Source organism: Malaclemys terrapin, chromosome 1 (assembly GCF_027887155.1).
Source record: "Malaclemys terrapin pileata isolate rMalTer1 chromosome 1, rMalTer1.hap1, whole genome shotgun sequence".
Taxonomy (NCBI): Eukaryota; Metazoa; Chordata; order Testudines; family Emydidae; genus Malaclemys; species Malaclemys terrapin.
In genome coordinates, this window is record NC_071505.1 from 24,494,446 (window position 1) to 24,522,441 (window position 27,996).

The 27,996-nt window shown below is 41.9% G+C and overlaps 2 protein-coding genes across 4 annotated transcripts in view; one reads left to right on the forward strand and one right to left on the reverse strand.

The window, feature by feature from the left end:
• Positions 1-27,996, reverse strand: part of CCDC146 (coiled-coil domain containing 146) — a 120,963-nt gene that overhangs the window by 55,462 nt on the left and 37,505 nt on the right. For all 3 annotated transcript variants that reach the window (XM_054017647.1, XM_054017640.1, XM_054017634.1), the window contains exon 3: positions 1,122-1,204. In XM_054017647.1, coding sequence (XP_053873622.1) covers positions 1,122-1,204 — 83 coding nt within the window. The remainder of the gene's footprint in view (positions 1-1,121; positions 1,205-27,996) is intronic.
• FGL2 (fibrinogen like 2) lies at positions 18,927-27,872 on the forward strand. Its single transcript, XM_054017679.1, has 2 exons — positions 18,927-19,616; positions 25,197-27,872. The coding sequence occupies exons 1-2, from the start codon at positions 19,001-19,003 to the stop codon at positions 25,901-25,903; spliced, it is 1,323 nt and encodes a 440-aa protein (XP_053873654.1). The 5' UTR covers positions 18,927-19,000; the 3' UTR covers positions 25,904-27,872.

The following is a 27,996-nucleotide window of genomic DNA, read 5'->3' on the forward strand; positions in this document are numbered from 1 at the left end:
AACCACATACTTCAACAGGAACTAAGAATGTGCTCTGTAACAGGAACTAAATCTGTAGTGTTCAGATGAGTTATGTTTTAGCTCTTGAAGGGTGAAATTCAGTGCAGTGGAAAGGGCTTGTGCAAGGCCCTACATACCAACCTGAATCCTATTTAAGTTCTTCAAAGAAGATTTTTCTGTTTTGAAAAGAAATATTTTTGGTTCCAGGGGTAATCCCCATTTTAAGAACAGGGAGTCTCTCTCAAGTTAAGGGACTCTTTCAAGGAGAAACAACTTTTAAAATAGTAAGATAGGAATTGCAGTGCGGAATCAAAGGTGAATCTAATGGAATATGTTGTTCCTAACAGCAGATTGTACCCTCTGCTTCAAGGGAAGCTGCAAGAAATCCCGTAGTGGACAATTATGGAATAACCTAACAGTGTTTGGCTTACATTTTGAAGCTCAATTTGTTTATAATCCTATCTAATGTAACTGAGAATGTTCCCACTGGGTAAAATTCACTCCTATGCAGAGGGTCAGCACAAGGCCTAGACATCATTTAAGTCCTGCATAAGCCCTCAAATAAGGTGAAAATAGGTGAAAACTGATACAAAGACACTATTTAGAGTCTCAGCAATGACCTTATCTTCCTTAATTGTGCCCTTTAAACCCTATTAATTCAGGTTTCCTACTTCTGATAAGCCAAAATAATTTCTTATTCTGTGTTTTTCATATATTTGGTTATTTGCTCTACACATTTGCTCTCAGCCCTTTTAATTTTTACCTTATATTTTACCAACTGTAGCTTATGCTCTTCCATTGCCATCACTGTTTAGATTTCCATTTTCTGAAAGATACCTGTTTAGCTCAAAATTACCTCTTAAATCTTGCCATTTAACCATATTAGGTTTTTTTCTTGCCTTCCTACTTTCTTTTTTAAGTCCAATCACTGTAAGCAGGTCTTGAATGATGTATATGACCTTGTGCAGAGCCTCTGCACTGGTGGATTTTTACTTTAATCATGTAATGCTTTGGCTAATGAAACAATTCCAAAAAAGGAACTATGGCCATGGCTAATCTCTATAATCAAGTATTCACAATGAAACAAGAACTGATATACTGAAAATCTTCAAGTATTGTACCTTATCACAGTCTCATGCAGAGCGGTGTACTTTGCCTTCAGCTCAGCAACTCTGGTGCCTGGGAGCTTTCCAGCAGAAAATAACTAGAAAAGCGGAATAGACAATTATTAAATCCACGAGACATTAACATTTTTATGTATACTTAGACTTTTATAATTAGTGTTGGCAGACTTTTCTTCAGTTCTTGGTAACATATTACATAAAAATATACACACGAAAGATGCTGGTTTATTTAATAATTTGTAGTATAAATAGAAGAGTATAAAGAACACATCACAATTACAGAGTTGATTAGACCTCTGTTCCCATTCTGCTCTCTCTGAGTGCACCCCCTAAGGTGTTAGGTCTGCTGCCCTTACCTGTCTGGAGGTGGAAGTACACAATTCTCCCTCTTTTAGACCATGACCTGGAAATGCCACTCTGTACCTGCCCACTGCTTATTACTGTTCAGGTCTGACTGGACCTGTGTTTCAGTAGCCTCTCACTAATGCTATACAGTGACAAACAGCCTTCTTAAAACAAGTAGGTTTATTTAGCAAATGGAGCAAAGCGTTAGAGAAAGGGATTTTAAAAAAGCAGCCTACACACATATCTAAACTCATCTAACCTTACACTTCACGACAAGTTAAGGTAGATGGGCTTCCCTCTTGAGTTACAGGAAAAGAACATGCCCATTTACATTCTTCTAGTAAGCCCAAGAGCTCTTAGCCTTCCAGAAAGTGTTTCTCTTAGGGCTTGTCTACACTGGCAAGTTTTGTCACCAAAAACTGCCTTTTGGCGACAAAACAGCAAGAGTGTACACAGTACAATGGGACTTTTGTCACGAAAGACACCCAGTTTTGGCGACAAAAAACTTCTACCCCTACGAGAGACTTTCATCTTTTCCCCTCCCTTTATTGTCGACAAAGAGCCTGTGTAGACACTGCTGATTGTTTTGTTGACAGAACTGGCTTCCGCCAGTATCCCACAATGCCTGCCCTGATCGCTCTGCTCAGTGTTTTGATCTCTGCTGCCCTGCAAGTAGGGTGACCAGACAGCAAGTGTGAAAAATCGGGACAGGGGGTGGGGGGTAATAGGATCCTATATAAGAAAATGACCCCAAAATCGGGACTGTCCCTATAAAATTGGGACATCTGGTCACCCTACCTGCAAGCATGCGCCCCTCCCCTTTCAAACCTCTGGGAAGTATCTGTGTGCTGCTCCATTTGGGGAACAAATGAAGAGCAAATCACTGGAATGCTCTTGTTCTGCGCTGCACTAGGAACACAGCGGCAGGCATACTGCTGCTGCAGGGGGAGGGGGACAGACTGCTATGCTGCTTTGCCATTCCTCAGCATGGAGAGCTCCCAGAGCTACTCATGACGCTGCTCTCGGCAGCTGAGGGGGCTGTGGGAGAACTTGGAGACAATCCCAAGATGCGCAGCAATCAGCTCTTCCTTTCCACAATACTGCACTGTGGGATACATACCCATGGTGCATTGCTCACCCTGTCGATGATGGTGTCCCCAATGTGGACATGAGCTGTCAACAGAGGGAGCAAGTGTAAACACCCTTAGGAGATTTTTGTTTTGTCGACTTTTGGCTGTCGACATAAGTTTTGTCAACAAAACTTGGTAGTGTAGACAAGCCCTTAGGCCTGGTCTACACTAGGCGTTTATGTCGAAGTTAGCGCCGTTACATCGAATTAACCCTGCACCCGTCCACACCGCGAAGGTATTTAGTTCGACATAGAGGTCTCTTTAATTCGACTTCTGTACTCCTCCCCGACGAGGGGAGTAGCGCTAAATTCGACATGGCCATGTCGAATTACGCTAGGTGTGGATGGAAATCGACGCTAATAGCTCCGGGAGCTATCCCACAGTGCACCACTCTGTTGACGCTCTGGACAGCAGTACGAGCTCGGATGCTCTGAACTGCCACACAGGAAAAGCCCCGGGAAAATTTGAATTTGAATTCCTTTTCCTGTCTGGCCAGTTTGAATCTCATTTCCTGTCTGGACATCATGGCGAGCTCAGCAGCACTGGCAACGATGCAGAGCTCTCCAGCAGTGATGGCCGTGCAATCTCAGAATAGAAAGAGGGCCCCAGCATGGACTGATCGGGAAGTCTTGGATCTCATCGCTGTGTGGGGCGATGAGTCCGTGCTTTCCGAGCTGCGATCCAAAAGACGGAATGCAAAGATCTACGAGAAGATCTCTAAAGACATGGCAGAGAGAGGATACAGCCGGGATGTAACGCAGTGCCGCGTGAAAATCAAGGAGCTGAGACAAGGCTACCAGAAGACCAAAGAGGCAAACGGACGCTCCGGATCCCATCCCCAGACATCCCGTTTCTACGAGGCACTGCATTCCATCCTCGGTGCGGCCGCCACCACTACCCCACCAGTGACCGTGGACTCTGAGGATGGGATAGTGTCCACGGCTGGATCCTCGGACATGTTAGCGGACGGGGAAGATGAGGAAGGAGATGAGGAGGACGAGGCAGTCGACAGCGCTCACAACGCTGATTTCCCCGACAGCCAGGATCTCTTCATCACCCTTACAGAGATCCCCTACCAACCCTCCCCAGCCGTTACCCCGGACACAGAATCTGGGGAAGGATCAGCCAGTAAGTGTTGTAAAAATCTAAACATTTATTTGTAACAGAACAGGAATATTAACAATTTAAAAAATGGGTTTCTCATGATTAGTTTGATTAGCTTAACGGTTCAGTCATGGGCAGTGCAACTATTGAAAAAAAATCTAGCAATGTCCGGTTTTGCATGATTGTCCTGCCCAAGCCGCTCTACTGGTTAGTCACTGCTACAGCAGCTACAGTAAAATGCGGTCTATATGTCCGGGGATGGAGCAGAAATCCTCCTGTGACATCTCGAGGAAGCTCTCCTGGAGGTAATTGGAAATCCGCTGCATTAGGTTCTTGGGGAGAGCGGCCTTATTGGGTCCTCCGTAGTAGGACACGTTGCCACGCCACGAGACTATCAAGTACTCTGGAATCATTGCTCTGCACAGCATGGCGGCATACGGCCCTGGTCTTTGCAGGCTTTCCCGGAGCATTCTCTCTTTCTCGCTGTCAGAGATCCTCATGAGGGTGATGTCGCTCATGATGACCTGCTTTGAATGAGGTAGGGGAATGTTAGTGTTGGGACTGCTTTGCCGTTCCTTTACAGAACTGTAACCGCTGGTTTGCAGCCACGCGGTGGAGGCGGGAGAGGGGCAGCCGAAAGGGATCGTTCCCGGGGACAGCCGCGAGGGTGTGGGACAGGAGCAGACTTCCTGCTTGCCGAATTGCTGGCAGCAGGGACCGACATTGATTTCAATGTGAAATGAGGCCATTGCTAATATTAAAGTTTTAAGCTGCCACAAGTCTACGGCTTACCATGTCTGCCTGCAACAGAAATTCCGTTCTCCTGAGAGGCTTCTCAAATGTGCTGTAGAAGACCCCAGGCACTGAATGCGAAGGCCGAGAATTCGACCTTGTGCTGAGTGCGCATGTGAGAGGTGCTGTGCATGGTCTTGTTAACAGAGAAAGACTATGTTCTTTGTTCACAACTACATTTATCTTTCTGAGGAATTCACTCCCTTTTTCCCATTCCCACAGCCCCATCTGCGACTGTCTCACAACCTAGCCTGTCATCACACTCCCAGAGGCTAGCGCGGATTAGGCATAAGAAGAAGAGGACACGGGAGGACATGTTCTCGGAGCTTATAGCCTGCTCCAGAGCCCAGGCAGCACAGCAGACCCAGTGGCGGGAGAACTTGACCCGAATGCACCAAGCCAACATGGATCGGGAGGAGAGGTGGCGTCAGGAAGACCAGCAGGCGACTCAAACCCTGCTTGGACTAATGAGGGAGCAAACGGACACGCTCCGGCGCCTTGTGGATGTTCTGCAGGAACGGAGGCAGGAGGACAGAGCCCCGCTGCAGTCCATCTCTAACCGCCCTCCCCCGCCACCAAGTCCCATACTCCCCTCACCCAAAGTGCACAGAAGGAGAGGCGGCAGAGTCCCTGCTAACTCTCACTCCACCCCTGCAGAGAGCTCGAGCAGCAGAAGGCTCTCATTCCCCAAAATTTGACAAGTTCTTTCCTTCCCGCCTGACACAAGCCCCCGTCCAAGTTTCACTTTCCCAGTTCCATGTTTGGTTGATAATAAAAAATACGTTTCTGTTAACTACTGTTTCCATCATGTTCTTTTGCAGGAGGGGGGGATAGGGGGTTGGTAATTCGACAGGACAGTCACCTTTGGCAGGGTATATAGTCGGGGGCAGGCACAGCAGCAGGGCACATACATAGTGCAGTGATGCAGTGACTAGTTACCCTGGTTAGTCTGGGAGGTTGTTTTCATGTTATGTGGTGGGGGGTGGGTTGCTCTGTGACTTTGTGGCAGGGGAGGGCAGTTACAGATCTTAAGCGGCGGTCCTTAGGCAGGATCACAGAGCCACACAGCAGGGGATCTGTAACCGTCCTCCCCCTGCCACAAAGTCACATAGACCCCCCCATACACACAGTCCCTATCAGGAGGGGTGACAGGCTCCGTTGAAACAACCATCCCACCGCAGCGGAGCCTGTCAATCCTTGAGTTTAGAAGCTGCATTCGCGCCACTACAGTACACCCGCTCCGCACCACAGTCTGCGTCCCAGTTTTAAAAAATTCCCGCGAATACAGTATTAAAGAAAACGGTGTGCTTTAACAAAGTAGAACTATTTTTATTTTGAAACGTGTGTTGGAAGTGGGGTGAAGGGGGTATGTAACTGGATAGGATAGTCAACATTAACTGGGCAAAGAAATGGGGGCAGGTTTAGCTTCTCAATACACAAACTTTAAAGTCACAGGTTACCCTGCTCACTCAGGAACTTTGCTTTCAAAGCCTCCCGGATGCACAGCGCTTCCCGCTGGTCTCTTCTAATCGCCCGGCTGTCTGGCTGTGAGTAATCAGCAGCCAGGCTATTTTCCTCAACCTCCCACCCCGCCATAAAGGTCTCCCCCTTGCTCTCACAGAGATTGTGGAGCACACAGCAAGCTGCAATAACAATGGGGATATTGGTTTCGCTGAGATCACAGCGAGTCAGTAAGCTTCTCCATCTCCCCTTGAGACGGCCAAAAGCACACTCCACCACCATTCTGCACTTGCTCAGCCGGTAGTTGAAGAGTTCTTTTTCAGTGTCCAGGGCGCCAGTATAGGGCTTCATGAGCCAGGGCATTAGCGGGTAGGCTGGGTCCCCGAGGATGACTATAGGCATCTCCACATCCCCAAGAGTTATTTTGTGGTCCGGGAAGTAAATACCTTGCTGCAGCCGTCTAAACAGACCAGAGTTCCTGAAAACACGAGCGTCATGAACCTTGCCCGGCCATCCCACGTAGATGTTGGTAAAACGTCCCCTGTGGTCCACCAGTGCTTGCAGCACCATGGAAAAGTAGCCCTTTCTGTTAATGTACTGGCTGGCCTGGTGTTCCGGTGCCAGGATAGGGATGTGAGTTCCATCTATGGCCCCACCGCAGTTTGGGAATCCCATCGCTGCGAAGCCATCTATGATCGCCTCCACGTTTCCCAGGGTGACTACCTTTGGCAGCAGTACATCAACGATTGCCTTGGCTACTTGCATCACAACAACCCCCACGGTAGATTTGCCCACCCCAAACTGGTTCGCGACTGACCGGTAGCTGTCTGGCGTTGCAAGCTTCCACAGGGCTATGGCCACTCGCTTCTGGACAGTCAGGGCTGCTCGCATCCGGGTGTCATTGCGCTTCAGGGCAGGGGACAGCAACTCACAAAGTTCCAGGAAAGTTCCCTTCCGCATGCGAAAGTTTCGCAGCCACTGGGATTCATCCCAGACCTGCAGCACTATGCGGTCCCACCACTCAGTGCTTGTTTCCCGTGCCCAGAATCTCCTTTCGACGGCATCAACATGACCCATTGCCACCGTGATGTTCTCGGCGCTGGGTCCCCTGCTTTCTGAGAGGTCTGTGCTACTCTCAGACTTCAGGCCATCACCGCGTTGACGTAGCCTCCTCGCCTGACTTTTCTGCATCTGCCTCAGGGAAAGGTGTATGATAAGTTGCGAGGCGTTGAGAGCGGCCACAACTGCAGTGATGGTTGCAGCAGGCTCCATGCTCGCAGTGCTGTGGCGTCCGCGCTGTCACTGACTAGAAAAGTGCGCGAACTGATTTCCCGCCGGCGCTTTCAGGGAGGGAGGGCGGGAGTGATGGACGGATGACGACAGTTACCCAAAAGCACCCTGGACACCTTTTTTTTACCCAGAAGGCATTTGCGGCTCCACCCAGAATTCCAATGGGCAGCGGGGACTCCGGGAACTGTGGGATAGCTGACCACAGTGCACCACTTCCAATGTCGACGCTTTCCCCGTTAGTGTGGACTCACAAAGTCGAATTACTGTCCTTAGTGTGGACACACACGTTCGACTTTGCAATATCGATTCCAAAAATTCGATTTAAGTAAAATCGAACTACTCTCGTAGTGTAGACAAGGCCTTAGACACTTTCCCACCTCTCAGGGAAACTCTCTTTTTTCAAAGCCTGAGCCCAGTTACTATATATCTTAATGGCTTTTGTTAGAGAGCGTAGGGGTGGAGTCTTCGTTTTGCCTGAGTATGTCTACACTACAGAGACTATACTGGCATAGCTGCATCACAGTAGCAATGCTGGCAGAAACCCATAGTGTAGACACAACCTAAATTGATGGAAGGGGTTTTTCCATTGATGTAGGAACACCATTTCCCCAAGCAGTGGTAGCTAAGTCGAGGGAACCATTCTTCCATCAACCTAGCTGTCTACACAGGGTATTAGGTTGGCATAACTACATCACTCAGGGATTGTGGGTTTTTTACACCACTGATTGACAGCTATGTCAGCCTAAATTTTAAGTACAGACCAGACCTCAGCCTGTTTTTTAATATTAAAGCAGGGTGTGAATTTAAAGTGCAACAGCAATTCTAGAATAGCTATTGCAGAATAACTATCCCACAATAGTAATTCTAGTTAATTTCCTAGTGTAGAAAAGCCATATATTTTCACTGCAGACAGGCTAGCCTTGCCTCGGTGGGGTGTACCCACAGCAAAGCCTTACCCATGCCAGACCCATGTAACTACATCCACAACAGGGCTGTATTAGCTCTTGAGCTGGAATGGATTTCTGGTGGGATATCCTGTGGTTCTTAGTGGTGCATTACATAGGGCCACTCTACAAATTCATTCACAGGGTGAAAACTCACTCATTCTCATCTAGAATGAAGCTGCTGTCTGTGGCTATGACATGAGAACAATATGTAAATAACTGCCAAGTGGCGTTATTCATTATTAATCCAGGCAGTCCCGCAGGTGAAAGCAAACAGCATTTGGCAACAAGAACTTTTAATGAGAATGTTATTAAGGAATTCAGTCTACAAACTACAAAGTGATTCATAGAACACCCAACTGACTTCTTTGCCTCTCCATTTCCCATTTCTTTCCTGCCTAGTAAACATAAAAATCTCATGTTGGGTACATTTCTCCAAATTATGGTTCTTATTGATAACACCCCACAACTTTAGCAGGAGACAGGTGTCAGCTTCTGGCAAACTGCCAGCACAGGAGGATTTCTTGGATGGTGTCACAGATCCTAGCAAGTGCTCCCTCATGGCCACTGACTAGGACTGCTGTGAAGGGAATCCATGCTGTGTCCCCTGCTCCCCCTGCTATTTTAAGCCTACAGAGCATGAAAGCAGTCCAGCCACTGCCCCAATCTCAGGATCCCTAGGCACACTCTTGGAGTACAGACCTGCAGCCTAACACTCCCTCCTGAGAGTTGGAGCCCTGCACAGTTGCCTAGCCCTTCCGCACACAATAGTGACCTTTACGATGCCCTTGGACTTAAAGACAGGTTTCAGAGTAGCAGCCGTGTTAGTCTGTATCCGCAAAAAGAAGAACAGGAGTACTTGTGGCACCTTAGAGACTAACAAATTTATTAGAGCATAAGCTTTCGTGGACTACAGCCCAATCCGAAGAAGTGGGCTGTAGTCCACGAAAGCTTATGCTCTAATAAATTTGTTAGTCTCTAAGGTGTCACAAGTACTCCTGTTCTTGGACTTAAACACACCCTCTCCTGGAACTTTACCCCAAAGGTATGAAACTTTTTGTTACAGTTTAACTCTCTCAGGGGCACACAGTAATTAACACACACACTTTGCAGAGTCTAACACATTTATGTTCTTTACTTCATACAAAGCACAGGACAGTACAGATCATACAAAACAACAAACATTGCACATATTTCCCTTTCTAGCTCACCCTTCCCTTGGGTGTCCTTAGGGACCACAGATGTCCAGGCAGGCTGTCCCATTCCTGAGGCTGTTCCATGATAGGTGGTCTCTCCCTTTTACCTAGCTTCTGTTGCTTTCTTCTGCCCCACGTGTCCTCTTCCTGTCTGGCTCCCTCTAGTCCTGTGAGTTCCCTTATTTAAACTCCTCCTGGTCACCTGGCTGCCTTTGTTCTGCTCCTGGTAAATTTTCATTGCTTCTATCTCCCCCTCTCCTTTCAGGAGAGGAAGTTAAACTGGATTTCCAAGGCTTAATCTCACCCACTGTTGCCAGTTGTTTGCATCTGAATAGTATAATTGAATCCCAAGCACCACTAGCCCCTTGTATTTGTCTGCTGTGAACCTGCTACAGGACCTGGTAGATCTTCATACATATAGGCACTCAGGATACAGCTTTTCATAAACCAACTTCACAATATTAACTAAAATTCATAAATTGTATAAATATAGTCCCAGTTTGTCACAGATGACATCTCTGTTCAAATGCTGTGGAAGTGCAGCAGAAATGTAGCAGGCAAACATGGGTTAAAATGCACAGCAGAAGAAAGGAGGAGTTTCCCAAGAAAGTACAGCCCAGGTAGAATTGTGGGATGGTACTGGAGGATTAATAGCACCTGGGATTGAGTAGTCTGCATTCTCACTGCAAAGTAGGCAGTTTGTCTGTCTGGGCTGAAGCAAATTCCAATCTCAAGTCCATATCCTCAGCTATGCTAGCTAGCCCAGACTTAAAGCATCCTCAAATCCATGTTAAAGGTTCTTCTGTGTGGATGGAAGGAGGCTATGATGATTCCAGAGCACCCTCTTGCAACAGGGCATGATGCTGCAGACAATCTTCATCTCCAGCCCTTCCTGCAGACCATCTGCCCCTGTTCATACTTCAGCTGAAAGCATCTAAGTCAGATCCCTTTCAGGGCAACAAAAGCTCAAACCAACATCCCAAAGTCTCTCAACAATCGGTTCTGCCTTTGGGCTCTGTCTTCAATCTCCTTTCTCAGCCACTCCAGAGTCATCTTCCACAGACTAGCATAGCTATTGTAATTAGCATTTGGGGAAAGGGAATCATAAAAAATTGTGGGTGAAACCGTAGGTTCTGAACTTCTTAGCCAATGTATGTATGGACAAGAAATACAAGGTAGGCCAAATTAAGCTCTGTGACACCTATATAAATCCAGAGTAATTCTATTGAAGCCAACAGACATTATGGCCTCAGTCTCCACTCTTTTGCACCCTGTGTATATATTTGCACCTGTGTAAAATGCTATCATTTTGACTTGTTAGAGCTTTACAGGCACTGTGCACAAGTGTTAATGACTATACAAGGTGCAAGACAACAGAAAAAAATCTCAGACATGTAAGTCAATGAGATTTTGCTTGAGTAAAGACTGCAGAATCGGGCCCTTAATCAAGACAGCTATCCGAACAATATGCATTGCAATACTTTCCAGCAAGGTTGCAATAGTTACTGGCATGCCCTTTTTTAATTAAATGAAAACATGTCTCAGACTATCTAGGTTTTGTAAAGTTTACCCAAAATATTGCTGTGTGCCCTCCTCAGAAAGTGTGCTTTGCAGTGGTGCAACCCCTCTCTCATTTTGTACAAACAGTTTCCATTCCACTACATTCTCAGGCTCAATGTATTCCAAAATCAGTAAAGTGAGTAAAATTAACAATATCTCCTTTTGTGTACAACAGCACTAACTTTTGAAACCAGTACAATTATACTAATTTAAAATTATTGGTGTGAGATAAGAATCAGGCCCATTAAACATTTTAATAAAAGAAGACACATAGGAATAAGCATCTTCCATTTATTGGGTTTCTGGACCCCAGATCCCTCAGGAAGAGTCATAAATACATGAGATCTCTAAACTGTAGCTTTTGCATTTGGCTCTCAGATTTAGCTGATAAATATATATACCCTTTTAACCAGACTTCTTATAAAATATTCATAAATCTTTATTCCTGAAGTATAGCATTAGATTTCTTTTTTTAAATACTGCAAGCTAAATTGGAATTACGATTTATAAATATTTGCATTTCACCTCAGTTTGTGAAAGATGAGTCACACTGAAGTCATATTTTCCTATGAGATGCTGTGGAATTTTGTTTAGCTTCAGCTTTGTCTTCATTGTCAAATAAAGGTGTGATTTAATGTGAGATTACTAATGTGAGTTAGCTATCTCATTGTTAAATTCTAGTGGAGTCAAGGCATGTGTAGTGAGGCCAAGTAGCCTCCCTCCGAGTGGGAGAGCAAGGGTCCACTACACTCCCGTTGGTGGGTGGAGCCTAGCTTACCCCGCCCCCCTCACTGGAAGTGCGGGGGCAGGGCCGGAAGTATAAGACGAAGGCCCTGCAGCCCAGTTGTGGCAGAATTCCCGGAGTAGAAGGATGCTCCGGCCATACTGCCAGGCCCAGGAGGAGAACCTACTCCTGGCTGTCTGATAGTCGCAGAAGTGGAAGACCCTGACGAGGAATGGCCCAGACTACCGGCCACAGCATACCCCGAGGAGCCTGATGATCCCTGGAAGTGAGAGGTACCAAACCCTGGGGAGGCATGAAGTAGCCCAGGGGCAGCCACAGAGCAGCTGGCTGCAGAGCCAAGGGCGGCTCAGTCGGCGTGTTGTGGCTGGATCCCCGCCAATTTCTGTGTTTCTGAACCCTAGATTCACTTTATAAATTATAATACCCACTTGACAGCAATTAGGAGCCACACTGCTAAATGTATTTGCCTAAAGATACAGATAAATGCTTTTTGAAAATCCCACTAGGCTCCAAAATACTTTTAAAAACTTTGCCCCAAGGGCCAGAATCTCAGACATACTAGGACTCCTTTGCATTGCTCTGGCCCTCTGAGAATTCCCTTTTTGTAAAAGGAAATTTCTGGAGAACACAGAGCTGGCATTACAGCTTTACTCCTCCTTTCTGGTCACAAGGGCAGGTGGTATGTCCATGGGACAGAACATGAGGGTGCAGTGTTCCTCTGATCACCAGAAACTCTAATGGCCCTGTGGCAATGGGTAGTCTGACCAGGTAGTAATTTTGTAATTCCTAACAATGGTAATGTGGAAACTTAAGTTACTGTACATTTGGTAAGAAGTCCAGTGTTTAAACAAAACATGTATGGCTAACTGAAAGCCATACGTCAGAAAGCCAGCACAGTTTGGGTAGCAGTGAGTGTAATGGAAGTTGTAGTTGCTCGAACTTTAATGTCGGAGCCTAGGTACATATCCAGAAGACGGTTGACATCCAGGTTTGAAAATATTGGCCTTCATTATATCAGTATGTTTTGAAAAAAATAGAAAAATAACCTGAATAAAGATACAATACTCTAGTTTACATATATTTAAAAATTCTAAAACAAGGGTGGGAGCTGGTTTAAACAATTTTTCATTAGGTTTCTCAGACTTGCTAGTGTCACGTTCCTGTAAAATGGATGCCTCCAAGACGAGACTATCTGACTGAGCAAATGGCAGTTTCCTTCTAATTATTCTAGCAATCTAGTATAATTAAAGGTAGAATCTGTAATCAACTGAGGTCACTTCATTGTATTGGGAGTAGATGTCAGGTCTGGAGTGTGGAATATAGTCAGGTCACCTCTCTTAAATTTGTGGGCCTTTCAAAACCTTTAAGTTTCAACTGTACTATTTTGCTTCTCTTCCTTTTGGTATATACACAACACTTTTCTTTGATCCCACACTCATTAAACAACAAGACTCTGTCCCATAATTTTTAAAAAATAACACAAAAAAGATAGCCTAGCTGGGCAAAATAAAATAAATAGTACTTATCCAAATCAAGAATTCTTAGAAAATTGGATTAAAGATTTGGCTGCTAGTGCTGGTTGCTTGGTAGTTTCTTCTCTTTGCTTTCTATATACCTACACTTCCATAAATGTAACTGTGATGTTGCAGTCTATATTATTTTATAAAAATATGCTAATGAGTGAATATAGTGCAACTGGAATATGCTTCATGCAAAAGGTCTCTTGTAAGGTATCATTACAAAGCTTATAATCTACTGAGTGTGATCATCCTATTTGTATAAATGTACCACTCTTGTATCTGAAACTAGAAATATGAACTATAACTCTGAGGGCCTATTGTAATTATGCAAAGTGTGGGCCATTAATGGTAGTTTGGAATGTTGATGACTCCCATTAACCAGAACAATTGACTACAGATGGCTGTGTTTTACCTGTAAGTCTTCCTGTATACCTGTGTGCTGGCAAGTGGGTAATGAAGTCTTGCAGTGACATGTGATCATGTCACCTGAACTGGAATCCATCTTTAACCTGGTGTCTTTCCATTGAGAGGGAGGGGGTGGGAACCCAGAGAGGGACAAAGGATTCCCGCCTTATGCAAAAGATATATTAAAGGGTGGGACAGAACAAAGCAGGAGAGGAGCCATCATGAAGAATCCCCTAGCTACCACCTGAGCTGGAACAAGAGCTGTACTGGGGAAAGAATTGTGCCCAGGCCTGGAAGGTGTCCAGTCGGAGGAAAAAACTCACTGAAGCATCTCTGAGGGTGAGATTATCTGTATTCAGTTTGATTAGACACAGATTTGTGCATTTTATTTTATTTTGCTTGGTAACTTACTTTGTTCTTTCTGTTACTACTTGGAACCACTTAAATCCTACTTTCTGTATTTAATAAAATCACTTTTCACTTATTAATTAACTCAGAGTATGTATTAATATCTGGGGGAGCAGACAACTGTGCATATCTCTCTATCAGTGTTATAGAGGGCGAACAATTTATGAATTTACCCTGTATAAGCTTTATACAGGATTAAAAGGATTTATTTGGGTTTAGATCCCATTGGGAGTTGGGCATCTGAGTGTTAAAGACAAGAACACTTCTGTGAGCTGTTTTCAGGTAAACCTGCAGCTCTGGGGCAAGTAATTCAGACCCTGGGTCTGTGTTGGAGCAGACAGGTATGTCTGGCTCAGCAAGACAGGGTGCTGGGGTCCCGAGCTGGCAGGGAAGGCAGGGGTAGAAGTAGTCTTGACACATTGGATGGCAGCTCCCAAGAGAGTTTCTGTGATCCAACCTGTCACTGTAACTACATAATAAAAGTATCAAGGAGTCTGGTGGCACCTTAAAGACTAACAGATTTATTTGGGCATAAGCTTTCGTGAGTAAAAACCTCACTTCTTCGGATGCATCCGAAGAAGTGAGGTTTTTACTCACGAAAGCTTATGCCCAAATAAATCTGTTAGTCTTTAAGGTGCCACCAGACTCCTTGTTGATTTTGTAGATACAGACTAACACGGCTACCCCCTGATACATAATAAAAGTATGTATCTTAGAACAACGCTTCCTCAGCACTCGTCCCCTAATGCCCCTACTCTACTTGCGCTACCTTGATGACATCTTCATCATCTGGACCCCATGGGAAGGAGGCCCTTGAGGAATTCCACCAGGATTTCAACAATTTCCACCCCACCATCAACCTCAGCCTGGACCAGGGCCGCCCAGAGGATTCAGGGGGCCTGGGGCAAAGCAATTTTGGGGGCCCCCTTCCATAAAAAAAAGTTGCAATACTAGGGCAAATTGCCCCACTAGTCCCCGTCCCCCCCCCCCGGGGCAGCCCTGGGGAAAAAAATATTTAAAAATCTTCCGCATCTTGGCACAAACCCAGTTTTGAGAACTTCTTTTCAAGTCACCTTTACAAGGTATCACTGGTTCTCAGCATCAGCTAGTGCTAAAAGGCACTAAAGCTCATTAAAAGGGTTGGACAAATATCTTCTGTCAAAACTTTTTTGGATCGAAAACTAGGGGTTTTTAAAAAGCAGAAAAAATCACGGATGTCGTCTGCTTTCCTTCAAAATTTGTTGTGGTTTTTTTTAATTGAAAAGCTGAAATTAGTCTGCCAAAACCTGAACATGGTTTGGGGTTTCAGAAGCGTGTGGCCAAATATTTGCTGCTTGCTCTGTTTGACTGTTTAAAGAAACAATAAAAAAGTTACAAGGAGTCTAGTGGCACCTTAAAAACCAACAGATTTATTTGGGCATTAGCTTTCATGGGTAAAAACCTCACTTCTTCAGATGCATCTGAAAGTTGTGAGGTTTTTACCCATGAAAGCTTATGCCCAAATAAATCTGTTAGTCTGTAGCTACAAAAACAACAAGGAGTCTGGTGGCACCTTAAAGACTAACACGGCTACCCCCTGATACTTAATAAAAAAATTCTGCTTAAAAAAAAAATCCAAAACTTTTGAACCACCTGAGCTTGTGACCAAACACCTGAGCCCATCCAGTCAGAGATTTTTCCAGGTTTTTGATACTCTGCTGGCTTCCTTGACTCATATCTGTCTCCATAACTTTGGGTTCATTTAAGTTAGAAAATAAGAACATAAGAATGGCCATACTGGGTCAGACCAAAGGTCCATCCAGCCCAGTATCCTGTCTACCAACAGTGGCCAATGCCAAGTGCCCCAGAGGGAGTGAACCTAACAGGTAATGATCAAGTGATCTCTCTCCTGCCATCCATCTCCACCGTCTGACAAACAGAGGCTAGGGACACCATTCCTTACCCATCCTGGCTAATAGCCATTAATGGACTTAACCTCCATGAATTTATCGGTTTCCTAGAGACTGGCTCCATAGGGTCCCTCACAAACTGGAGACGGTTACTGTGGGTTTGTCTTTAGTACAGACTATGTACATGCTCCACTAACTGAGCATTTGAGCTTGTTCCAGAATCTGGGATGAGCCTATGTTGTGAAAACTGAAATGCTCAAAATAGCACATGCATGTGAATGGACACAGGGTGCTAAAATTAAATTAACCCAGGGGTTCTCAAACTGGAGGTCAGGACCCCTCAGGGGGTCACAAGGTTATTACTGGGGGCCGTGTCAGCCTCCACCTCAAATCCTGCTTTGCCTCCAGCATTTATAATAGTGTTAAATATATAAAAAGTGTTTTTAATTTATAAGGGGGGGGTCTCACTCAGAGGTTTGCTATGTGAAAGGGGTCACCATTACAAAAGTTTGAGAACCACTGAATTAACCCCTCTGGAGCCTCGGGGAATGCAGGGGAGGGGGGTCTCCCTTGGTAGGGTTGGGAAGGAGGTAGGTGGTGTATGATATTGCTCTTCTCATGTGATCCCTCCCCCATTGCTCTCTTGGCTCTATCACTGTTATTCTAAAGTGGCTCATTTTAAATGAAGCTACCCTCCCCTGACATGAATCTCCCTATGGCACTTAAATTAAATGTAGACTATAATTTGGCATTTGAGAAGTGAAAGGGATGGTAGCCCTAAGGGAAAAGATAATAGCTTGGCACATTGTGTTAAATAGCTGTCTGCAAGCAGGTGCCTGGGGCAGCCAATACAAAGGGGTGGCACTCTGTCCATTATTGGGGCAGCACATCCAGGTCTTTGGCAGCAATTTGGCGGTGGGTCCTTCACTCTCTCTCTTCCTCTTCGGCGGCACTTCGGCGACAGCTCAATTGGGTTTTTCTTTTTCCCTTTGCCGCTTGGGGCAGCAAAAAAGCTGGAGCCAGCCCTGCCCACAACACATACTAATAATTAATAGGGGCCCCCCTTGAGCTGCTTAAGGCTTCATGATAGGTCTTCTGTGACTCAATTATGGTATAATTGACAAGTCTAAGGACTTTGACTTACTCGGTTTTGAGTTTCAGTATTTTTGACTAGCTTCCTCGTTTTTTTTTTTTTTTTTAATTTCTTCTTTCTGAACTACCCAACCAGTATGGGCCGCTAGAAACTCTTAATTCAGCCCATCTTCAATTCCATTAAGATAAAGTACCTTGAATACAGAGGATCTAATCATCCTGTGCCATGTGCACCAGCATCCTGCATGCATGTGAAGCAAAACATTGAAGTTAAATATAGTATCCGACATAGACAATGATAACAGATATTAACCATGATCATTATAAAAATGAAATATGTGAAGGCTTCCTAGGGAAGACTCGAGTTGAACATTATAAAAATGCCAATGTTCCAGCAAAATAGTGTAGCTAACACATTTCTACTTACTTAGGCAATTATTATAAAATATTTAACATAAGTTCTGTAACCTCAACAGAAATAATCACAGTCTCTATCTTTCATTTCTATGCTGCATTTCCTGTAATTTATATTTTTAATAACTAACATTTTGACCATTCTTGTAGTTATTTTAAAACATAGAATGATAGTCATAATTTAAAATGGAAGTTAACCTTGTTTATTCTTCCATTTCAAACACCTAAAAAGTCACTTCCAACTACAGTCCTTTGTCTCAATATAGGGCACAAGGGAAAAATCCAAATTATTAACATATTTTACAATTTCTGTGCTTGGGATTTCAATATATTATTATTTGAGTAGTAAGTAACTCCCCCTATCAATCAGCTGCATGAAGTTTAGAATAAATCTCATTCATTTTTCTTAGCTAATAAACATAGTTAGTTTACTATAGAATTGGCTGCAAACATTGTCTTTGGTGTAAGATCATAGAATCATAGAACTGGAAGGGACCTCAAGAGATCATCTGGTCCAGTCCCCTGCACTCAAGGCAGGACTAAGTATTATCTAGATCATCTGATAGGTGTTTGTCCAACCTGCTCTTAAAAATCCCCAATGATGGAGATTCCACAATCTCCATAGGCAATTTATTCCAGTGCTTAGCCACTCTGACAGGTTTTTCCTAATGTCCAACCTAAATCTTCCTTGCTGCAGTTTAAGCCCATTGCTTCTTGTCCTATCCTCAAAGGTTAAGAAGAACAATTTTTCTCCCTCCTCCTTGTAACAACCTTTTATGTACTTGACAACTGTTATCATGTCCCCTCTCAGTCTTCTCTTCTCCAGATCTGGAGTACCAATTGATCCGGGGTAAGTGACTGGTCTCTTGGGACTGGGAGCAACCTGATATGGTGTGATTTTTGGTTTAGTGACCTTTTATCACAAAGTTCAGTTTGTCTGAGTGGCAAGATAGACTGGAGAGTCTGAGGGGACTGTCTGTCACTTATGGTAAGACTGGTATAGTGACCCAGGGTTCACATTTGTTACTGGCTTGGTGAAATCTAATTATAGAATACACCACCAGTTTGGGGTATCTGCCCTGTTTCCTGACAGTCTGTCCTGAGGTAGGCACTCACATTTGTGAGCCACTCCAGGCAGTATGACATTCTCCACCTGTCAAAGTAGAGGAGATGACATGGTCCACAATGTCAATTTTTAAGTATAATTTTATGATACTCAAATGTTATGAATCAGGAATGTTGTAGCATATCATAACAGATATCTAAAGCAAGAAAGTATTTTGTTTCCAAAAGAAAAATCAAAGTAAAATAAATAAGAGCTCAAAATAAACTTCATACTCTATCTGTGCACATGAATATTATCATTTTGCTTGTGTTATTATGCATAAGCTACTTTTGCCAAGGACTACCTACTTTGCTCTGCTATTAATATCACTAAAACTTGTTGTGATGCAAGAACTCCCACCCATTTCTGAGAACAGTGAAGGCAGTTTATCTGTTAACACACAGGCTGCTGGCTGCCTTTATAAAAAGTTCTTCCAGTTTTACATACTTCCTCATTGAGCTAGTTTCACAGCAAAGATGAAGAAGCTCATTTACTTAGTCTTGTTTAAGACAGCTCTGCTTGCTTTTACAAATGTTTCTGCACTTGCAGATGAACATACCGAAGGTGTTAAAGAAGGAAAAGCTATTGATGCTTGTCCTATAAAGCTCAAAACCAATGGGAAATGTGAAGGAGAGGAATGTCCATATCAGATAAACCTGCCTCCGATGACCATCCAGTTACCTAAGCAGTTCAGACTGATTGAGAATACTCTCAAAGAAGTAAAAAATCTTAAAGATGAAGTAAACAAATTGAAGAAATCTTGCCAAGATTGCAAGTTGCAGGCAGACGACAACCAAGAAAAAGTCAGTACTGAATTCCTGGCACCTAATAGAGAAGTCCCAACAGAGAACAGTAAGATAGAAGATAACAGAGTAAAGGAATTACAGATCAAAGTTAACAAACTGACAGCCAGTTTGCAGAATGCAAAGAAGCAGATCCACTTACTGCAGGGTAATGTGGAAAAAAGAAGCCTCATAAACATGGACAACGTACAAAGTTACGTCGACAGCAAAGTAGCAAATCTGACATCTTTTTTGGAAATTTTGGATAACAGATGTTCTTCTGAGTGTCCAGTCATACAATCAAGTTCTGGTATGTAAAGCTATATTTATAAATTCTGTAGAATTAATAGAACAATTTAAATATATTTAACCACAAATACCTTTGCTTTCATCTTCACAAATTAAAAAGTATTATAAAATTCACTCTTATTGTGGCCAGGAAGGACTTGCTGGAAGATACTAAGTGCTTTCAACTCCCATGGGAGTTGCAGGTACTCAGTACTTCTCAGGATTTGGCTCTAACATAGTACTTAAAATGTGGCCCTCCAAAGGGAACATTTATTTTAACATTTGTTCAGCAGATATGCATACTGTATTTACTCATATTCGCATACTGCTGTCACAGCAATTCAGAGCCCAAACATTAAGATGGAAATGAAATTCCTGTATATATTTAAATTTTATTTTACAGTGTATTCAAAAGGAAAATATCCACTTTAATTCTGCATTACACTGAAAACTGAACAACTATTTTTGGCTTGAATGTATTTTCACATTTTTGAGGGATTAGGGGAAGGGAATGAGAAAGATCTGGCCCTAAAAGATTTCAATAGTTTTACTATCTGACTTTGATAATGAAAGACTGAAAAAACGAAACACCTCAAAATATCCTGGAATTGTTTTTAAATGGTCTGGAAAGTGTTAGCTAACAACAAAGGAATCTAGTGGAAGGTGTAAGTTGTATAGATGGATAACAAAATCATTATTTACCATAGCTACACATACATGTAAGGCTTGGCTAAAAATCTAATCAGTATTAATGCTTCTCAAATGGAAGGCACACACAGCACTATTAGCAATAGTGGAATATTGGCAAGAATCTAATATATAAACAATGTAAAATGAGACACTAATGTAGGAGTTTGGGGATTTATTTCCTTTTAAATACCATGTTGTGAGGGACTTGTTACTTTTTAAAAAATCCTGTTATGATTATTAAAAGAAAAAATAAATGGAATTGGTAGATTATATCATGTTAATCTTTACTTTTGCCAAATTAATATGATTAACATTTTAATTTTTACATTGTATGTAACTAAAATTTTGATATTACATTGAAGGATCTTTAGAAGTAAGAGGCATTCACAAAAAGTTGCCAGTGTATTCTGCCATCCAGATACCACACATAATAAAAGGGTTCTTTAGTGATTAAAACAATGACAGGTCACTGCACTAAATTTCTGAGCACCAAACTGCTTGCCAATCCTCCAAGCTAAAAAAAAGTATGATGTATAAAATTAGACAGCTCTTTTGTCTACCAGAAGTCATACCTGCAGGACCTGCCCTCCTTCACTCCCATCTACAATACTAGTCTATTTAAAGAATATCAGAGAAAACTGCAGATAGTACAATGAATGCACTACTATGTTTTGAAATTCTGAAAAACAAGATCAGCAAAAACACAAACAGGACACATGAACAACTTTATGTTATAGCAATGTCTTTATTAGATATCAGTAATCAAATGTCATGCTTCAGGTATAAGATAGTCAGAGGTCAGGAAGGAATTTCTTACCCATCATGTAAGACTCTCCATGATTGGGTAGTTGCATTCTAAATTCTCCTTGCCATCACCACCTTTTTCTGAAATATCAGTTTTTGGTCACTAGCGCAAGCCAGTCTAGTCTTGATAGATCTATATTCTTGTGTTACTATAACACGTGCAGAAAAGGTAACTGATGCTAAGTAATGTTCAACCTACAGTCTAAATCCAGGCAGGTAAAAATACTACTACAGTAACTCCTTGCTTAGCGTTGTAGTTATGTTCCTGAAAAAATGCTACTTTAAGCGAAACAATGTTAAGCGAATCCAATTTCCCCATAAGAATTAATGTAAATAGGAAAGGTTAGGATCCAGGGGGAAAAAATTTTCACCAGACAAAAGACTATTTCATCTCTCTCTCCACACACACACAGTATAAAGTTTTTTTTAAACAAACAATTTAATACTGTACACAGCAATGATGATTGTGAAGCTTGGTTGAGGTGGTGAAGTGAGAGGGTGCAAGAGGATGGGATATTTCCCAGGGAATGCCTTACTGCTAAATGATGAACTAGCACTTGACTGAGCCCTCAAGGGTTAACACATTGTTGTTAATGTAGCCTCACACTCTACAAGGCAGCACGAATGGAGGGAGAGAAACAGAGACACACTGTGTGTGTGTGTGTGTGTGTGTGTGTGTGTGTGTGTGTGAGTGTGAGAGAGAGAGATGTGCATTGCCCCTTTAAGTACGCTGACCCCACTCTAAGTACATTACCTTTTTAAGTAGATCATCAAGTTGAGACAGCATCTGCTGTCAGCAAGCTCCCTCTGTCCTGAGCCCTGAATGGGGAGGGGAAGGGGGACACCCTGACATTAGCACCCCTCTTTCCCCCCCTTGCACTGCAAGCAGGAGGCTCCCGGGAGCAGCTCCAAGGCAGAGGGCAGGAAGAGCACATGGCAGTGGTGGGGAGGACAGGGCTGTGCTGCTGCACAGGGAACTTAGGGGAACGGAGAGCTGATGCGGTACTGCTGGTCCACCCTGGCTCCAAACCACCACCAGCTAGCTCCAACGGGCTGCTCTTTCTGCAAGCAGTGGACAAAGCAGGCGCAACTTTAAACGAGCATATTCTATAATTGATCAGCAACGTAACGAACAATGTTTACCAGGATGACTAAGTGAGGAGTTACTGTACATAGCATTTATATACAAAACAGTTCAACAGTGATAGTGAAAATGTAATGGTAATATGTGCATTATGAAACTAGAAAGGATGACAATAACTAGTTTTCGCTCATAGGAATGAATCCTGACTTCAGTGAAGTCAATGGCAAAACTATTATTGACTTAAATAGGAGTAGGGTTGGATCCATAGAAGGTGTCTAATTGAGACAGGTGCTCTTTGTTCACATCTATTCTGAAACTTAGGCCACTTAACATCTTATCCAAAGTCCACTGAAATAAATGGGAGTCTTCCCATTGGCTTCAATAGGCTTTGGATGAGGCCCTAGTTAAGGGCCTACATATGGATTTAGATGCTTAACTTTAGGTATCCAAGTTTGAAATTGTTGTCTCTAGTCTCTGGATGTTAACAAGAAAGTTTTATCTATTAGAAATCTTCTTCCACGACTCCAATTTATATGTGGATGAAAGTAAAACAAAGAAAACCATTATTTATTATTATTTTCATGAGTTAGGGTTGACCACAAGACTCAAGAATGGAGGAGAATAAATAAGTCACTTATGTAATCTAAGAATATTCTTGAGTAACATATTTTGCATCCCTATTCTATGTAATTAACTCCTATGTTAAATTCTCTCTCATATACAAAATATGTGCATTCCATGGCAGCATTAGTATCAACCACAAAGTTAAGGTTACACTAAGATTTGAGCATAATGAAAGAATAAGATTTCTCTTTCACACTTTAAAGATTGAACTTAGGCTCCTTATTTGACAAAATAACTCTTCAAAATAACCTGTTGAGTAACCCATTCTAGGCGCCACCATTTCAGGAAAGAGGTGGACAAATTAGAGGAAGTCCAGAGCAGAGCAACAAAAATGATTAAAGGTGTAGAAAATATGACTTATGAGGAAAAATTGGGTTTGTTTAGTCTGGAGAAGAGAAGACTGAGACATGATAATTTTCAAGTACATCAAAGATTGTTACAAGGAGGAGGATGAAAAAATTATTCTCTTTAACCTCTGAGGATAGGATAAGAAGCAATGGGCTTAAACTGCAGCAAGGAAGATTTAGGTTGGACATTAGGAAAGACTTCCTAACTGTCAGGGTGGTTAAGTACTGGAACAAATTGCCTAGGGAGGTTGTGGAATCTCTGTCATCACAGGTTTTTAAGAACACATTAGATGAACCCATGAGGAATGGTCTAGTTATCATTTAGTCCTACCTTGAATGCAGGGGACTGGACTAGATGACCCTTCCAGTCCTACGGTTCTATGATTTTATAGGACAATTTATTCTTTATGTAATTTCTTAAAATAAATATTTACTAACTTTTGCAGAGAAAATAATTTTAAAATGCTCCCTTTCTGAAGTTTTCCCTCACATTTCTTTGTGTCCCTCTAGCTAAATAACCCAGGAATCCTGACTCCCAGTCCCCTATTGTAGCCTGAGAACAGCACTTCCTCTTAACAAGCAGTTCTTATTAAGATTTGTATATTTCCAGTGGTGATATACAATTAAAACATGTAATCAAATACACCCATGCATTTAAATTATTTTGTAGTAGGAATAAACATTCTCAAAATAGTTTCCACAACTTAAAACACTTCCTCTGAAAGACATCAATGAAATATTGTTGTGTTAATGAACATATTGTGTTGTGGAACATGAAGTTCTAGGAATGTGTCATTTTCAGCATATCCTGTGAAAACACTTGATCACAGCATCAGTACTAGTTAAGTGGTTATAGATGGATTTATAATCTTCAGGAAACACCTGGAAAATATGTTTTGTATAAAATAAATTATTGATAGGAAGATGAGTTACGTAACTGGATCAGCATACTGACTATTTCTTTATTATGAAGCCAGCAATTCTACATGCACAGGAAAGCACTGTCGCTTTTCTAGCTATATCTTTCTAGGAATCATAGAATCGGCATAAGACAACATTTCTAGTTTCCTCCTGTTTCCTAAAGTATTGTAAATAACTGACCACTGACATATGAAAAATTCCCATTGTCTAGACTAACAGCCAATAATAAAGAGTCATCTTTAAGTCATCCTGATATGAAATAAACTTCTCATATGACATACTATAGCATGAAAGGTACTGAATTATAGCCATTAATATGACAAAGTACAATGAATCCATTCCACAAGAGAAGCAAATTCTATAATACGTAAGAGAAAATTAAGGTATAGTTGAATACATGAGTTAAAAAGCATTTGAAATAATAGAATGGAAATAGTAGGCCAAATTCACCGCTGAAATATGCCAGCATTAGCTCATGGAAAAGAGTTCCAATAATGGAAAGCGTACAGAGGGGGCCAGATTTTGGCTGCAAATAGCAAACAACTTCACTGGGTGAAAAGGGAAGAAGGGAAGAGGCCAGCCCAGTGAAAAGTGGGCAAATTTGGCCAAAAATGCAGTGTCGCTAGGGTGGCTGCGTAGCCATCAGATGCATCAGGCTCCTGGTGGTGGACACCTATGGTGTAGCCCTGATGGGAATAAAAAATGCCCATACTTACCAGAACTCTGACTGCAGAACACTTCTTGACCTCTGAAGAGATAAGTCACCCCACAAGATGCAACTCTCAGGGTATGTGTTTTGCACCTCCTTGAACCAGCTTTGTGGAATTTAACTCATTATTCTTTATGGATATACATGCAAGAAATAAGCAGCAACACAATTTTATGGAGCTATATAGCATTTTTAGATGAACATTAATCATTTGTATTGTTTTTGCATTTATTAATAAATAAGAAAAATAGGAGCGAGAACCTCCAGGAAAGATACTGCTAAAAGTGCTGAAGAGTATACACTGTGGGTTTAAAATGTAATTTTTTACATTAATGTAGTCTGGAATGCTTGATGTGGTTTACTAGATATTAAAAAAAATATAAATAAGACTGTCCATACTAATACTATCTATTTTCCCCCCAGCTATACAACTAGTGCAGAGAGATTGTGCTGATTATTACACAGCAGGTATGAGGCATAATGGAATCTACAGAGTTATTCCAGATCCAAAAAATAGCAGCTTTGAGGTTTACTGTGACATGGAATCAATGGGAGGTGGCTGGACAGTGCTACAGATGCGTCAAGATGGTAGCATTAACTTCAACAGAACATGGAATGACTACAAAAATGGCTTTGGAAATCTCAGCGGGGAGTTTTGGCTGGGGAATGATAAAATTCATCTCCTGACCAAAAGCAAGGATATGCAGCTGAGAATTGAGCTTGAAGATTTCAATGGTATTCGACAGTATGCTAAATATGAACAGTTCTATGTAGCCAATGAATATCTCAAGTACCGTCTAAGTGTCACTGGCTATACTGGTACAGCTGGAGATGCCCTGCACTTCAGTAAACATTACAACCATGATCAAAAATTCTTCTCTACCCCGGACAAAGACAATGATAAGTATCTATCAGGAAATTGTGGGGCTTACTACAGCTCTGGTTGGTGGTTTGATAAATGTTTGTCTGCCAACCTAAATGGCAAATACTATCGCCAAAAATACAAAGGTATTCGCAATGGGATTTTCTGGGGCACCTGGCATGATGTTTCTAATGGTCTTCCAAATGGTTATAGGCAAGCTTTTAAACAGGTAAAAATGATGATCAGACCCAAAGTCTTTGTGCCATAAATCCGCACCCTCTGCTGTAACCAGTTTGTATTAGGTCATACTAAAATCATGCTTACTCAGTATCATATTCAAAATACAAATATTGGAGTATTTTAATATTCAGTCCTAATATAATCCTTCCAAGATGAAAGAAATTGTCTCAACATAAAATGTTTGATTCCTCCCTCATGCCTTATAAAGACAGTTTTAATGGTTCAAAGTAGCTGTTGCTAAAACTTCAGCATTGCTAAATTCTGAATTTGAAGGCATTGATGTTAATGTTTCAGTTGTACTTTTACTATCTGCAGCATACCAGGTTTCTACAATCTACAACTTTTTAAGGCTTCTACAAAGGTAGCTGAATGAAAATTCATATTTTTGCCTGAAAATATCTCAAACATTTCTGATTACATATAACCACTTTAGATACCGAGTTTCATCCTCTTATATGGATCTCATGATATCATCTGTGTCTTCATAAACATTAAAGATAGATCATCCCAACACCACCACGAACTAAGAAAGTGGTATCCCATTTTAAAATGACTGAGGCATTTCCTCAAAGTCACAAAGCAACATCTGACAGAGTCAGGAACTGAAAACAGATTTTCTGAGTCTCAGTCCAGCCCCTTGACCAAGAGACCATCCAACCAAATATAGTGGCAGAGTTGAACAAAAGCAAATGGAAAGGGTGTGTAGAGTAAGTATGGAGTGAAACAGCACCTCCACAGCATGTTTTCCCCCAAGCTGTTTGCTTCGAAACCGTGCTTTTTGCTTCTTTGATGAAGGAATGTCAACAGCTACACAGCTTGTCAGGGAGCTATGCTAGCAGGGCTGGAGCAGGAAGCATCAGAAAGGATTGAGTTCTTGTACTGCTGCCTCCAGATCTACAGAGAGAGTGTCTGGTTCCCTTAGAGCCTAAAACCCTGTGGTTTCACACCCAAATCTCCCTTCCTCTGCATCCTCTATTCAAGGTGAACTTTATGAGGTTGCAGGGATTCAAACTTAATTTTTTTAACTTGTCAGAACTTTTTATGTATCATCAGGAAAAAGATTATGTAGAAAAACACACATACATATATAAAATCAAAGTAGGGTTTCCCCCCAAAATTTGATGCGTTTGTCTTTTTTCCCTTAAAAAGAAAGAAAAACTAACATCCAGTGAATGACTTTTATACAATAAACAGAAAGGGAAACAGATTTTCTTGTTGTTGTTGTTCTGAAGTGTAAGAAATAAAATGTAACAGACGTTCAGACATTTCATGAATTACCAACCAAAGAGACATTCCAGATCATAATGAATACTGTACATAGTGAATTTAAATTTGATAAGATTAAGGCCTTAGATCGGGTTTGCCTGACAAACCCTCCTTGTGCAGACACAGCTTGTTCTGGCTCTCAGAATGAAATAAGTTACAGCGGGACAAAGACTTTTTGCTGGTATAACTGCATCTACAGTAGGGCTTTCCTGGCATAGCTATATCAGTCATGGGTATGATTTTTTCCACACCTAACCGACATAACTATTCCAGCAAAACTTTTAAGTGTAGTCTGGTCCAATACTTACAAACATGACATTTACTACTTTTCGATATACCAAATTGAAGTGTGCATTAGTGATTTATGTACAATGATCTATGGTGACAATGACCAAATTATAAGCTATTAATATATTTTAAAGGAATTATAAATATTTTGAAGGATATTTTGATGTGAAATGTCATTTGCTTTATTATGTTTTCATTTTAAAAGATGGATGGAAGATTTTAATACTATCAGATATATACTCTTTGCTTGAGAACACATTTTGAAGTTCCTTTTTATCCTGAAATAGAATGTAATTGTTTAAACAAAAACAAGTTTTTGATGCACTGGCTAGAAAAGCGATTTTTAGTAGAATATTATTATATTTAGTCATTTGGTATAAAGTGCACTAATTGTTCCTAGACAATAAGAAGTTTCCAAATAAATTTCTTTTTCACTCAGCTAATTTGTTACAAGTGAAACTGACCTTTGTTTCTTGTTTAAAGATCTTTTTTTTTAAATATAGACATTTTAAAATCAGAATACACAGCTGTAATTTATATTATTTACATGTTAAAGGGAAAAAAATC

Bases quoted from the DNA above. Each gene is read 5' to 3' on its own strand.
- FGL2 (XM_054017679.1), top strand. From the start codon at position 19,001: ATGAAGAAGCTCATTTACTTAGTCTTGTTTAAGACAGCTCTGCTTGCT. The intron at 19,617-25,196 runs GTATGTAAAGCT...TTTTCCCCCCAG, and splicing joins AGTCATACAATCAAGTTCTG to CTATACAACTAGTGCAGAGA.